Here is a 14,679-nt window from a genome sequence, read left to right as displayed (position 1 = left end):
TTTACTTTACAAAAGAGAAGTGTAGGATACTTCTCTTGTTGCCTTATTTTAATTTAACTTTATTAAATTTAGCCGAACCCCCAAGCCCCACAGGTCAGGCCGCATACCCACGCCACCCAGGGACAACCCCCGACAAGCCCGCCCCAGACAACAGTGCGAAACAGGGCGTGCAAGGGCGGCCCGGCAAGGTGCAATGGCACCCTCGGCCCACACCCGACAAGCCAACCAACTCGACAAAAAAACAAAGTATGAAGCCGTGTAGTCCGTCAGCCCCAACAACCACCACGAGTGCCCGCTACCACCAATCACAACATAAGCCACCCCGCTGCACCGGACCCAGCAGCCACGGGCGCCCACACCACAAACAAACGGCATCAGAAAAAGCAGCTGCAATAGCCCCAGCCAGCCAACACCACCCCATCAAATCAAAGTGATCGAGAAAGAAAGAAAAATTGAAATTAAAACAATTTGCGACCGGCAACCACACGCCAACACGATCATGGAGACCAGCCCGTGCCAGCCCGCCAGTCAGCCCAAACGCCAACATGCAAACAAGAGACATCAACTCCTCCCACACCAATAGACCCCACCACCCCAACCCAAACCCGCACAAACACACCACCGCCCAAACAACTGACTGCTTGTAAAATCCGGACGAGGTGAATCAAACAGTGATCAGAGCTAAAGCTGCACGGGTAACAAAGTGATTAAAGTCTCTTATAGCTGTGTAGCAGTGGTCCAGTGTGTCAGGTCCCCTGGTGTGGCTCTGAATATGCTGTCTGTACTTTAAGATTTCATAAATTGTCTGTTAAAATTCTCCAGAATGATGAATACAGAATCAGGATGTTTTTTCTCCACATCTGCAATATGGTCAGCCAGGTGCTGTAATGCTTCTGTTATGCAGGCCTGAGGTGGGATATGAACACTTAACCATATTACACAGAGAACTTCAGCGGTAAGTAAAACAGTTTACAGTTTAAAAGAAATCTCTCCAGATGTGGGCTTCATGTCTGCTTCAACACTGTGACATCTGTGCACCAACCTTCTTTTATGTAGAAGCATAAACCGCCTAACTTTTAACTAAATTACATACAGTAAATATCAGTAGGAACAGCAGTGTAACAGTGAAAAACAGTGTAAGCTATTTGGAAAGATTCAGTATTCTAATGGCTCACGGGTAAAAATTGTTTTCAACTCTATTTGTCCTTGTGTGACCAAAAAATATTCCCTGATGGCAGCAGGTTGAACATGTGCTGACCAGGGTAAGAGCTGTCAGCGAGCTAGGTCCTCTAGGGAGGCCAGTGGGGAGACGATAATCTTCTCTGCAGACCTGGTCACCCTCTGCAGGGTCTTCCTTTCTGGAGCAGCAAGCCACACAGATACGCGATACATCAGCATTGGCTTTATGGTGGCATGATAAAAACATACCAGCAGTTTCTCCAAAAGTTGATTCGACCGCAGCACACTAGGAAGCAAAGTCTCTGCTGTGCCTTTATGACCAGTTGTGAGGTGTTGACAGTCCATGTGAGGTCCTCCGAGATGTACTGTATGTTTTCAGGAACTCAAAGGAGGCCACAATGGATAAATAGATAGTACTTCATTGATTCCTTCAGGAGTGTTCCCCCAGGAAAATTAAAATCTCCACACATGCTCCATTTACTACAAGTGGAGCCTGTTTCCCTCTTCGTCTCCTCAAATCAATCACCATTTCCTTGGGTGGACTTGATGATGGTGTTCAAGGGATGAATGGGGACCTAGTTACGTAGGGTGTACAGGAGGGGGGCTCAACACGCAGCTCAGATGGGAGCAGTCCTCAGTTAAAGGGTGGAGGAGCAGATTTGACCCACTTTAAAGGGGTCTTAATATGATTTGTTTTCTACATTTGAAACACTATAAATAACATGGTGATTCTTTGGCACTTCGACTACGTCTTCTCCACGCCAACTTTGTTGTAGTTTTTCGTGCTTCCATAGAGAGTTCGAACTATACGCTACTTTGTATTAGAAATTGCAACAGTGAAGGAGGCATGTGCATGCACTACCCAATCTATTCCACAACAAGAGGATAGGGATTACAGTGACGCCTGCAAGTCACTCTCGGTACATCTCTACTATACTGTGTATGGATAATCCGCTGATGTCACAAGACGGCAACAACTTTACAATGAGAGCAAATTCCAAATAGCTTGTTTGGCGCAAGTAGGAAAGAAGGCAAGTTTATTTTATAAATATTTACGCAATGCCTCCATGTATTTGAATTCAAATTTGGAGGATTTATGCAGACTCAAATACACAACCGTAGGTAACAATAGGTAAGAAAAGTTGGTTTTGCATAATAGAGCCACTTTAACAAACAGGTCAGTTGGTCCAATTTTTTTTATCCAGGAACAGGTGGGGGCATATGGCGTGCCTGGTGGCGACAAAAAAAAAAAAAAAGATAGCCGATACACACACACATGAACATGTTACGCCACAGAAACGACAATACTTGCAACAGGAGGCGATGGAGGGGGCCTCCGGTGGCAAAGCTACAGCTATTTTAGCGCTGCTCCAGCAGTCTCTAGGAGGTTTAAGTGGTGGCAGAGGTGTGGGGTGGGGTTGGGGCTATGTGTGCATATGTGACCATGGTCCATGGTGTGTGTGTGTGTGTGTGTGTGTGTGTGTGTGTGTGTGTGTGTGTGTGTGTGTGTGTGTGTGTGTGTTAAGTTTGTAGGCCTGGACTTGCTCTGCAGGCTGTCTTAAAGGAAAATAGTTTATCTCTCCAAGTCTTGCTGAGAGGGAAAGAGTTTGTTTCATCTTTGCTGCACTGTTCTCGATGGGTATCTTGAAGCAACGACCTTGCAACGTTGCAGCCAGGGAAAACAATCATAATTAGAATGGTTGTGTTTGCGCGAGTGAAAACAAATTTCAACTTTTCGCTGTAATTGTTTATTTGTGATCCTCAAATTCAAACTGCAGGGCAGACGGCGTCCGATGTTATCGAATTTGCGATTCATCCAGAATCACAAAAGTCTGAGTGTCCAGAGTTCTACTCGCATCTTCCAATTATTTGTGGCAGCTTTGTGGTACTTTGAACGGCCAGCATCTTCCAATTTGTCGATACATCAGGACAATGCTTATTTTAATCAGCAGATGTCCTGCTTCGAATAGGTAGACATCTTCAACGCCCTAATTGAAATGGTCGATAGACACGCCGGCGGCACTCCTCTTCTCCCAAGAGTCCGTCGTGTGTCAAGCAACAACCGTTATTTCAAGACATACAGGTTTCTCGGAACCTGAAATCTTGTCAATTTTGTTGAGAGGTCAGTTGAACATTTCCATTGTTTAGATTTTGGAGAGCAGTGCAAAAACAGGCTACAAGAAAGACAAAGAAGCAAGCAGGGCAGACACAGAGAAGAGAGGGTATTCTGCTGGTTAGCTTAGCAGATAGATAACATGATATAACATGATATAATCCTTGATGAAAATAGAGTCCCTAGCATCTGGAGTGTAGTTTAGGTCTTTTTAGTGAAGGATCAATCGTATTTTATGTAAAACTGTAAACAAAAACACATTAACACATAAACATACATTTCACATTCAGCATATGTCTATATACAACATACATGTGTACATAGCTATATAAACGAATATAGAAGTCTGCTATGTAACCTATTTAGCATCCAAACCAACAAAATGCTGCCAGTAATTAGCTTTCAACAATGGGCACAAATATCTTACTAAAGCAGTCTTGAACTGAAAATGCACAAATAATGTGTTACATTATACATATGCATGTTGCATTCACATAAACCTACAAGTTTAGACCTTCAAAGTCTTCAAAGTCGAAAAGAGAGCTAAAAGCCTAAAGTAAGTGCTGTTTGTTTGACATCTGCCCTCAACTGCTCTTTGAAACACACCCACAATAAGCTGGCTACGGCAAGACAGGAGGGTCAAAATACAACACAAACTGTAAAACTGATTTCCACCACTAGGTGTCATAGAAAATAACATTGTGGTGCAGAACAGAGGGAGTACTTGGCTCCAGGAGGAGGCTCCCTCTGCCTGGAGCCAAGAGAGAAAAAAATAATAAATATTATTCCATAGAATTTAACAAAGTAAAACATACAGGTGTGGGTAAACTACCCAGGAACGTATCAATTATCAATCAAAGTTTACTTATATAGCCCTTAAAGGCCTACTCCCATTGGGAGGCCTGCTCAGTGGCCTTGTGGTTAGTGTCCGCCCTGAGATCGGTAGATTGTGAGTTCAAACCCCGGCTGAGGCATACCAAATACTATTAAAATGGGACCCATTACCTCCCCGTTTGACATTCAGCATCAAGTGTTGGCATTGGGGGTTAAATCACCAAAAATTATTCCCGGGCGCAGCCACCGCTGCAGCCCACTGCTTCCCCCACCTCCCAGGGGATGAACTAGGGGATGGATCAAATGCAGAGGACAAATTTCACCACACCAAGTGTGTGTGTAACAATCATTGGTACTTTAACTTAACTTTAGCCAGCAGAGGATCATCTTGAATGGAGAATTGTCAGCAGCGCAGAGACATCATCAACTGATGTAAAGAGGAGTGGTCTATCCTGGGTAGTGACTTGGAACAGCTATCATCCTTCATGGAGGCTGATGCGTGGTCACCTGATAACCTCTTCTTGCAGGAGAGAGAGGCAGAGCAGAAAAGAGAGACATCAGATCAACTAGTCCGAAAATGGCTATATTTAAAGCCAAGAGTATACGAATGAGTTTTAAGATGGGACCTGAATGCTTCTGCTGAGTTAGCATCTCTAACTGTTACTGGTATGTCATTCCAGAGTCCTAGAACCCGAATAGAAAATGCTCTTAAGCCTGTTTTAAGATGGAACTTAAATGCTTCTACCGAGTTAGTATCTCAAACTGTTACTTGTAGGTCATTCCAGAGTACTGGAGCCCAAATAGAAAACGCTCTAAAGCCTGCAGAGTTTTTTGGGCCGGAGTTCTGAGTTCTTTGAACGCAGATTTCTGGTCGGAACATTTGGTAAAATACAATCAGCAAGATAGGATGAACCTAGACCATTTAGTATTTCAAACTTAATTAGTAAAACCTTAAAGCCAGTGCTGGTGAGCCAGTTTAGGCGTAAAATTATCAAACTTTCTTTTTCCTGTCAAAAGTCTAGCAGCCACATTTTGTACCAACTGTAATCGTTTAATGCTAGACACTGTTGGTTACATTCGTAGTCAGAATCTGTCTCTCGTCATACTGATCTAAATGAGAAGGCATTCATTTCAATTTAACAGGTAGTAGCAGCTTAGACATAATAGGCGGTGTTTGTTAGTACCTGTTGTATTAATGCCAGATGATGTGCTAACATTAGTGCTGCTGCGATGAGTTTAGAGCTGTTAAAAAAAGTGAGATTCATTTACGGTTACAGCTGGCTGTGGGTTCAAATGTTTTTTCATATTGCTCGTATTTCCTCTTTTTGTCAAAATAACAACCTTACAATTGCTGCAAGTAGCGCTGTTGCAATCTTTTTTTTCGTAAAATATAGCTAAACTTTGGAGCGTTAATGGTGCCTGGCATTTCTCGCTTTCTGACATCTCTACGCACATTGTGATAGACTACGTTGCGTAAAACTACGTACATTGCATAAGAGTGCACGTTGCCAAGTGACGTCATTCTCGCCAACAGGAATTATTAAAGGAACCATTTGGAAAAAGTGGCAAGCGATTCTGAGGAATTAATAAACTGGGAACCGGCTCCAACCAAAGACCAAGTTTTTGATTCCCATCCATAGCTCTGACTTTGTGAAATAATCTGAGACCATTATTTTTTTTGTACCATGCAAGTTGGCTTCATAATTAATAACTTGCAAGAGGAGTGGTGGCATTATTTACATGACATATCTACATTGCGCGTATACACTGTATGCACTGTGGATTTTAAGTTTGTGTCTTATTTTGAGTTTTCTTGTTTTCTTTTTAATGACATGAAGGGGTGATTATAATTGGTGAGAGGTGGGGATTGCATGACGTCATTACAGTAATTTACAATCATGCGGGCACCAGGACTTTGAAGTGTCCAGGGAGCCGATCTATGGTAAGTGGTAAATGGGTTATACTTTTATAGCGCTTTTCTACCTTCAAGGCAGTCAAAGCGCTTTGACACTATTTCCACATTCACCCATTCACAAACACATTCACACATTGATGGCGGGAGCTGCCATGCAAGGCCCTAACCATGACCCATCAGGAACAATGGTGAAGTGTGTCTTGCTCTAGGACACAATGTACATTACTAGGTTGGTAGAAGCTTGGGATCTCCGTACAGAAGGAATGAACCTCCATTTATTCCAATGACTAGCTTTTTTTTTTTGCTGGTCACATACTTTACGTGGAAAACACTGACTGTTTGTGCACCTCTGAGTTTGTTTAGTTACCATGGCTACTTATTATTTTCACCTGCCTCTGATCTTCGGGACGCTCACCTGTCAGCCAGTCAGTCGGACTGGCTTATTTGTTTGCTTCATGCCTTGCCACGTACGTCTTGTTTGTTTCATGCCACAGTTTCCTGAGTATTGCTTGTCCCTAGTCCATGCTAAGAGTTAGCTTCAGGTCCAAGTGAGATCAGCGCGTTGTGCCTTCACCTTGTGTTCCTTTTGTTTGTAACTCTTTGAGAGTTGATATTAAATCATCTTCCTACCTCACGCTTTCGTCCGAAGTCATCCGTTTGCATCTGGGAGGAACGACCCATCAGTAAGCTGCAACCCCACACGGGACAATATTGGCAGGGGCTGGAAAACACTGTCTGTCTTATACGCTGATGCACAGCATCCCAAACATGCTCAATGGGTGACATGTCCTGTGAGTATGCTGGCCATGCAAGAACTTGGATGTTTTTAGCTTCCAGGAATTGTGTACAGATCCTTGCAACATAGAGCCGTGCATTGTCATGCTGCGACATGAGGTGATGGTCTAGGTCAGGGGTGCCCACGCTTTTTCTGCAGGCGAGCTACTTTTCAATCGACCAAGTCGAGGAGATCTACCTCATTCATATTTATAATTTATATTTATTTATGAAAAAGACATTTTTGTTAACAAGTTAATGGTGTTTAATGATAATATAAGCATGTTTAACACATATAGATTCCTTTTTTTCATGAAGACAAGAATATAAGTTAGTGTATTACCTGATTCTCATGACTTGCATTGATTGGAATCAGACAGTGGTGCTGATAACGTCCGCATTTTCAAATGGAGGAGAAAAAAAGTACTCCTTTCTGTCTAATACCACATGAAAGTGGTTGGATTTGGCATCTCATTTGTCAAACTTGCATACTTGTTTTTAAACACTTAGTTATGAGAGTAGCATATGTGTGTGTGGCCCTTTAATGTGTGACAGCAGGTGAGTGACGTCAGTGAGTGTGTGGGCGAGAGAGGAGAGGGAGCAGTCACTGAGGGAGGCGGAGTGGCTAGTGTTTTTGTGTGGGATTTTGACTGTGTGCAAGACGTAAATAAAAAGCCACAATTTTCAACTAATGGCTGGACTCGTCATTTTGCCCTGGAGTCCGGAATTGTGAAGACCCACTGCCAGGTAAAGTGAAGGGTGTTGCCCCGAGAATCCATCGGCCCTGGAGAAGTGTCTCCCCGGTTCTCCTTGACTACGGTCTAGACGCCGGAAGCAGGAAAGGTGCAACAACTTTATAAGAAATACATTGGCATCAAACTCCGTCGCTTGCTAGCTTGTGCACGCTAGCTTTCTGAGACTCTTATTTTGTTAGCACAGGCAGGATAAAACAGGTCTTTTATGGTGAAGAGCGGAACTGTGCAGTCGGTCTTTAGAGTTTTGACAGCAGGTACAGCCCAAGAGTCTGTTGAAATAAAAAGTGTTTGTCTCCATCCTGTCAGTGATTTTTTTCTTGATAATGAGCTCGCAGCAGCCAGCATGATCTAACAAGATCCTCGGGTGCCGAGAATATCAAACAACTGACTAAAGTGAAGTCTTGGTGAAGATTGATGTTTGCTCATTTGTATGTCTATTTTTTTAATGCCTGGCTTGTGATCGACTGACACACCCTCCACGATCGACCGGTAGCTCGCGATTGACGTAATGGGCACCCCTGGTCTAGGTGAATGGCACAACAATGGGCCTCAGAAATTCGTCGCTGCATCTCTGTGCATTCAGAATGCTATCAAAAAATTATTGTCAATAATACCGTGACCCCACCCCCACCACGGGCCACTTGATTCCCAACGTTGACATCAGCAAACCGCTTTCCCACACAACGCCACATGCTGTCTGTCATCTGCCCTTAACAGTGTAAACCGGAATTCATCCGTGAAGAGAACACCTTTCCAACGTTCCAGATGCCATCTTATGTGAGCATTTGCCCATTCAAGTCGATCACGACGACAAACTGCAGTCAGCTCAAGACCCCGATGAGTACGACGAGCATGCAGATGAGCTGCCCTGACACAGTTTCTCACAGTTTGTGCAGAAATTATTTGTTTATGCAAACCAATAGTCGCAGCAGCTGTCCAGGTGGCTGGTCTTAGACGATCATTGAGGTGCACCTGCTAAATGTGGAGGTCCTGGGCTTGTGCGGTTACACGTAGGCCTGGAATATACAAATATACTCAATATATCACAGGTTTGTCTCTGTGCAATATAAACAAATGACTATATCGTGATATTTGAGTATACGTTCTCACGCAGTTGCTTTTAGCTGCGGGCATTACACTACAGGCTATTCTCAGTCTTTCTTGTCTCTCCTTCTCACAGAGACATCAAACAAGTGCACCTTCTTACATGCTTCCCATACTGTCGCGCGTGCAACATAATACGCCCTCGCGGAGCAGAGAGGTAGCAACATGGTAACGTTAGCTGTAATGCTAGCGGTGCGGTGCGAGGGGTAATACGAGAGAAAGAAGGTGCGAATCTGGTAACAAATGAAGGAAGAATTAATTCGCCAAAAAACAGCAGGGGGTCCATCGCCTGGCGGTGATTTGGCTTCAAGCGGGAAGATGTTAATAAGTGTGTGGCAAAAGTGTTGCTACAAAAAGTAGCACCACTGCTTATTTTTAGCATCATTTGAAAAGTCACCCACTAGACAATGAAGAGTGCTTGAAACTCAGCCTGTCAACATCTTCGTCCTGGTGCCACACCCACAAAATGCCCAAGCAACCATTTCACGATCAACACCGCATTGCTTTACGGCAGAGCGTGCTTGCTGGGGGTCGGTGAAATGACAAAACATCTACCTCCGTAAACAAGCGAGAAATGCAGGTTTTTTTGATGAATTACACCTTAGGTTCAAAACAAACATAAAAAGTAAACCATAACAGTTTTTGGTTAATTTGGCGGCTTTGTGTGTGAGTGTCTCGGCTCCGGTCCTAAGCGTTGCATCATAGCATCTTAGCTCGGGACGGACGAGCTCTTTTGGGGCCTTTTTTTCCCGCTCAGACATGGACAACAACTCACAAAGCTCCGGGGGACTTAAAGGTGGTCTTGGCGGTCTCTTCGGATGTGGAGCCCCGGAATATTCCAACACGGAGCTCACCGGCGTTCCTTTGACTGGAATGAGCCCCCTGTCCCCTTACCTCAACGTGGACCCTCGTTACCTGGTTCAGGACACAGATGAGTTCATTCTACCTCCAGGCGTTAACAAAACCAGAGGAAGGTTTGAGCTGGCTTTCTTTACCATTGGAGGCTTCTGCATTACAGGAGCTACATTTGGCGCTTTGAATGGTTTCAGGATGGGCCTAAAGGAGACCAGAGGCATGGCATGGTCCAAACCACGTAACGTACAGATCATCAACATGGTGACCAGGCAAGGTGCTTCATGGGCCAACACTTTGGGATCTGTTGCCCTGTTGTACATTGCGTTTGGTGTGGTGATCGAGAAGGCTCAGGGAGCCGAGGACGACATCAACACAGTAGCAACCGGCACGCTAACGGGGATTCTCTTCAAATCAGCCAGTAGGTGTCTTTTCACATAGGGATGGACAATTAATCACATTTTAATCACTTTCGATTTTGGTTTTATAAAAATACCACACCCGAAACAAACACTTTTTGGGCTACGCATTGTGTTAGTGAATTCCTGAACTTGTTAAAGTGACATCTATGAGTGAAAACAAGACCACTTCTACTAAGAGATTAAGAACTGTTTTTTTAAATTGATTATTCATATCCACTTGTCAGTTTTTTATCATTACAAGTCTTCATCTTTATTTTTACATTTTCTTTGAGGAAGGTATTTGGTTTTTATGATTTATTATTTTTTTTAGCATATATGCAGTCCTTTGAGACACTTGTGATTAAGGGCTATATAAATAAACATATATAAATAAACATTGATTGATTGATTGATTGAACAAAAAACAGAAGGAGATAACGTCTGCAGTAACCAACCACATAGCGAAAGACATACACTATTTGATTTCCTATTATGCAGCTAATTTTTATTGGACAGTTATTGAAATATCTTGTGTAAAAGACGTGCACTTTATTTTTTTTAAACCATTGTAGTGGCGTTCTATACAAAAAGTGCACTTTAATTTAGTGTTGTTTTGATAAGTCACCTCAGTGGCATCATGCACAAAAGTACTAATAGCTTGTTTTAAAATGTCTGTGACAATCTTGCACTTTCTGTTTTGGAAATTTGGAAATTACATGAATGTTTGTGCCACTGCTTACACACTGTTTAATAAATACACTTTTGGTAAATTGACTGAGTTGTGGTTTCCCTCTCTGCATGAAAGTTTAAAATTATCATGTATTAAAGCAGTATGAACAAGCATGTTTTAATGCAAACATAGAATCATCATACTGGTGTGATTATATGTATCAAGTATTAATTCAAGGCTAAGGCAAAATATTGAGATATATATCGTGTATCTTGATATGGCCTAAAAATATAGAGATATTGACAAAAGTCCATATCGCCCAGCCCTAGACACGTGATCTGCCATACTGCCAAATTCTCTGAAACGCCTTTTAGAGACAGCTTATGGTAGAGAAATTAACGTTCAATTCACGGGCAACAATGCTGGTGGATATTCCTGCAGTCAGCATGCCAACTGCACGCTCCCTCAAAACTTGTAACAATTTTGGCTTTGTGTTGTGTGATAAAACAGCACATTTCAGAGTGGCCTTTTATTCTATGCAGCTTCAAGCACACCTGTGCAATAATCATGCTATTTAATCAGCATCTTGATATGCCACACCTGTGAGGTGGGATGGGAAGAAATGCTCACTAACACAGATTTAGACAGATTTGTGAACAATATATGATTTATATTTCTGAATCTTCTTCACCTCCCCTAAAGCAGCTGTTTGCAATTTGCTGAAGTTTCCATTTTTCAGACCCAAAAATATAACAATAACACCTCCGGCTATCTTATATTACCAGTAGTGGTTTAAAAGAGCATATTAAAAAAAAAAAAAAAAAAAAAAAAAAAATATATATATATATATATATATATATATATATATATATATACTGGCACGTGCACACATAGGGCCCTATGGGTGCTTGAGCCCCTGCCCTTTTTTGCCTCGTCTTAAAAAGTGCCCTCTGCCTGTGTGTGTGTGTTTTTTTGTTTTTATTCTTTAAACAACATTAATACATTCCTGTTAGGGATGTAAAAAAACTAAACAAAACAAAAAAACAGCGCTACAAATAACTCCACGTTTTCTTGTAATACCGGTTGTTTGAGCCTGCCGCTTCCGCCAGAGAGAGAGAGAGGGCGAGTGAGTGAGTGAGAGAGAGAGAAGAGAGAGAGCCAACTGCGGCCTGAGGAGACGTGACAGTGGGGCAGTTTGAACCTGTGAGTTATGGTCTAGTCGCCGTCCACTTATTCAGCATCTAATATGGGTAATATTTCAGAAAAACGCTGTATTATTCTATTATTCAATGTGTCAGCTTCTATTTTGCTGGACGTCGGAGCACGGCGCTTCAATTGAGCACGGCACATCTATTCCGCGCAGAGCGGATCGTGCGGGACAGGAAGTAGTGTACAAAATACAAAATAAAACACAGGGTCAATTTTCAAAATAAAATGCACTGTGTTTACGGCGGATCACATTTCTCTCACAGTAGAGGTTTAGATATAAAGTTGTATTGCATTTCAGTTGTTTAGTCTGAGCATTAAGTGAGAAAGACCATAAGTTACAACTTGATGGTGTTTTCATCAAGTTAAGGGAAGAAGGACAGATTTTCACATTGAAGTTTTTTCCATTTGGGTATTTATTTTTATATATTTTTTCAAAGTTCATGTTGCACTGTTAAATGTTCTATATTAAAGTGCTTATCAGTACCAATAAATAGCCTAATAATAAACCAGTGTTTTCTTGGTGTTCATGTCTTTCAAGCCTATGATAATGTGAATTAACTCATTATGACAATAATTAGTTGACACAAAAGAAATGGCAATCACTTTTACCTACAAAGGACACACAGCTAAGTAGTTAGCTTCCTATTAGCAAATTTAATTTTACAGTAATTTCCATATTGTGTAAAGGACCAAAAAAAAATGTCCTGTCCTTTTCTGACTTTGAGCCCCTGCCCCTCTATAATCATGTGCACGTCCCTGTATATATATATATATATATATATATATATATATATATATATATATATATATATATATATATATATATATATATATTAGGGGTCGTCAAATTAATGCGTTAATTATAAGTTAACTCATCAATCTATTAACGGCGACAATTATTTTATCGCACATTTGCGTATGTTGTTTACATGCTTTTATTTTGTTAACGCCTTTTCTTAACAAGATGGCGTCGCCCGGCGTCGAGGGGCTCTTGGTAAAGATGGAACATTTGGCAAAAATACCGGACAATTCTGCAAATTTCATGGCTGGCTTACAGCATGGTCACTCCGGGATCACTTACGACCGCCAGACAATTCTGGATGTGGATAGATCGGGCCGTTTTGGACTGAATGACGCATGCTTGCTAGACCGGCTAGCTAGCATGGGAATACTTTGCCGGCTACATCCAGCGGCCTGTGAAGCAGCGGAGTATATGTGTTGTCTGTCTATTTATGAATAATGCAGACGAGGCGTGTTGGCTGAGTTCTTAACGTTTGCTTTCAGAGCGTGCATATCACAACATACAAGATGCCGTCATGGCGACACACAACCTATACCGGGCTACCGCGCATGCTCGTCACTCCTGTTGCATGCTGGGTAGGGTAGTTCTTTTATTCCCTGGCTCATAACATCACAATATAGTACCATGTATATGCGTTCAGTTTATCAAAGCACCAAGCAAACAATCGGAAAATTCCCATCATATCAATTCCTAGATATGGTCATAATTATTTTAAGTGCACTACGCAGAATAAACACAACATTATTAATATTGCTACTACGGATAATTTGATCAAAAATTCCCTAAAACAGCCCACTTCCTATAATATAGGTTTTTTTAAACATAAGATCCCTGATAAAAAAAAATGTTTCTGCTGTTACCTCAGAAATTGCCTGTTCAGATGTTATGATTGTGGCTCAGAGATTTGTATGTAGATTATATTTATTTTCCATAACAAACAGGATAACTTAAATACCCTGGCAGTGGCAATAAGCTTAAATGTTTGTATTTAAATTTTTTGAGTTGATTTTCATAAAATATGCTATTTAACTGCTACTGTTTAACAAGGACTGATTTAAATTGTGTTTGCACAACAAATGTTTTGGCGCTTTTGTTCATGTGGGAGAATATTCCAATAAAGGTGCACAACACACTACTATTGAATTCATTATTGGGCTTTGCGTATACAATGCAGTTAATCGCGATTAATCAGAGAAATAGTGCGATTAACATCGATTAAAATGTTTAATCGATGCCCAGCCCTAATATATATATATATATATATATAATCTCCTGATGATTGAGGGAACCCCTCATGAAACAGTTCTGTAGAGATGAAGTAGTCTTGTGATTTTTCCCACACCTACATATATATATATATATATATATATATATATATATATATATATATATATATATATAAATGTGTTGTACTTGTATAGCGCTTTTCTACCTTCAAGGTACTCAAAGCGCTTTGACATTACTTCCACATTTACCCATTCACACACACATTCACACACTGACGGAGGGAGCTGCCATGCAAGGCGCCAACCAGCACCCATCAGGAGCAAGGGTGAAGTGTCTGGCTCAGGACACAACGGACGTGACGAGGTTGGTACTAGGTGGGATTTGAACCAGGGACCCTCGGGTTGCGCACGGCCACTCTTCCACTGCGCCACGCCGTCCCTATATATATATATATATATATATATATATATATATATATATATATATATATATATATATATATATATATATATATATATATATCTCTGCAACGAGGTGGGAACTTGTCCAGGGTGTACGCCGCCTTCCGCCCGATTGTAGCTGAGATAGGCGCCAGCGCCACCCGTGGATGGGTATATATATATATTTTTTTTTTTGTTTTTGTTTTTAGATATAAGTATTTATTGTGAAGAATATATACATATATATATATATATATATATATATATATATATATATATATATATATATATATATATATATATATATATATATATATATATATATATATATATATATATATATATGCATGTCTGTTATGTGGGGTGTGGTTCCATGCTCAAAGCTGAAACAGGGTGTGGTATAA

General features: G+C 41.3%; 2 protein-coding genes across 6 annotated transcripts in view; both read left to right on the top strand.

The window, feature by feature from the left end:
• Nucleotides 1–14,679, top strand: part of adam22 (ADAM metallopeptidase domain 22) — a 192,699-nt gene that overhangs the window by 72,253 nt on the left and 105,767 nt on the right. The window lies entirely within an intron of this gene.
• On the top strand, nt 9,368–9,982 carry LOC133561409 (mitochondrial import inner membrane translocase subunit Tim23-like). The gene has a single exon (XM_061914707.1). The coding sequence runs from the start codon at nt 9,434–9,436 to the stop codon at nt 9,965–9,967; it is 534 nt and encodes a 177-aa protein (XP_061770691.1). The 5' UTR covers nt 9,368–9,433; the 3' UTR covers nt 9,968–9,982.

This window comes from Nerophis ophidion, linkage group LG11 (assembly GCF_033978795.1).
Source record: "Nerophis ophidion isolate RoL-2023_Sa linkage group LG11, RoL_Noph_v1.0, whole genome shotgun sequence".
Lineage (NCBI taxonomy): Eukaryota > Metazoa > Chordata > Actinopteri > Syngnathiformes > Syngnathidae > Nerophis > Nerophis ophidion.
The sequence above is the reverse complement of the archived record's forward strand: the minus strand, read 5'-3'. Positions and strand labels throughout refer to the sequence as shown.

Coding starts and splice junctions, on each gene's coding strand:
- LOC133561409 (XM_061914707.1), top strand. CDS start 9,434: ATGGACAACAACTCACAAAGCTCCGGGGGACTTAAAGGTGGTCTTGGC.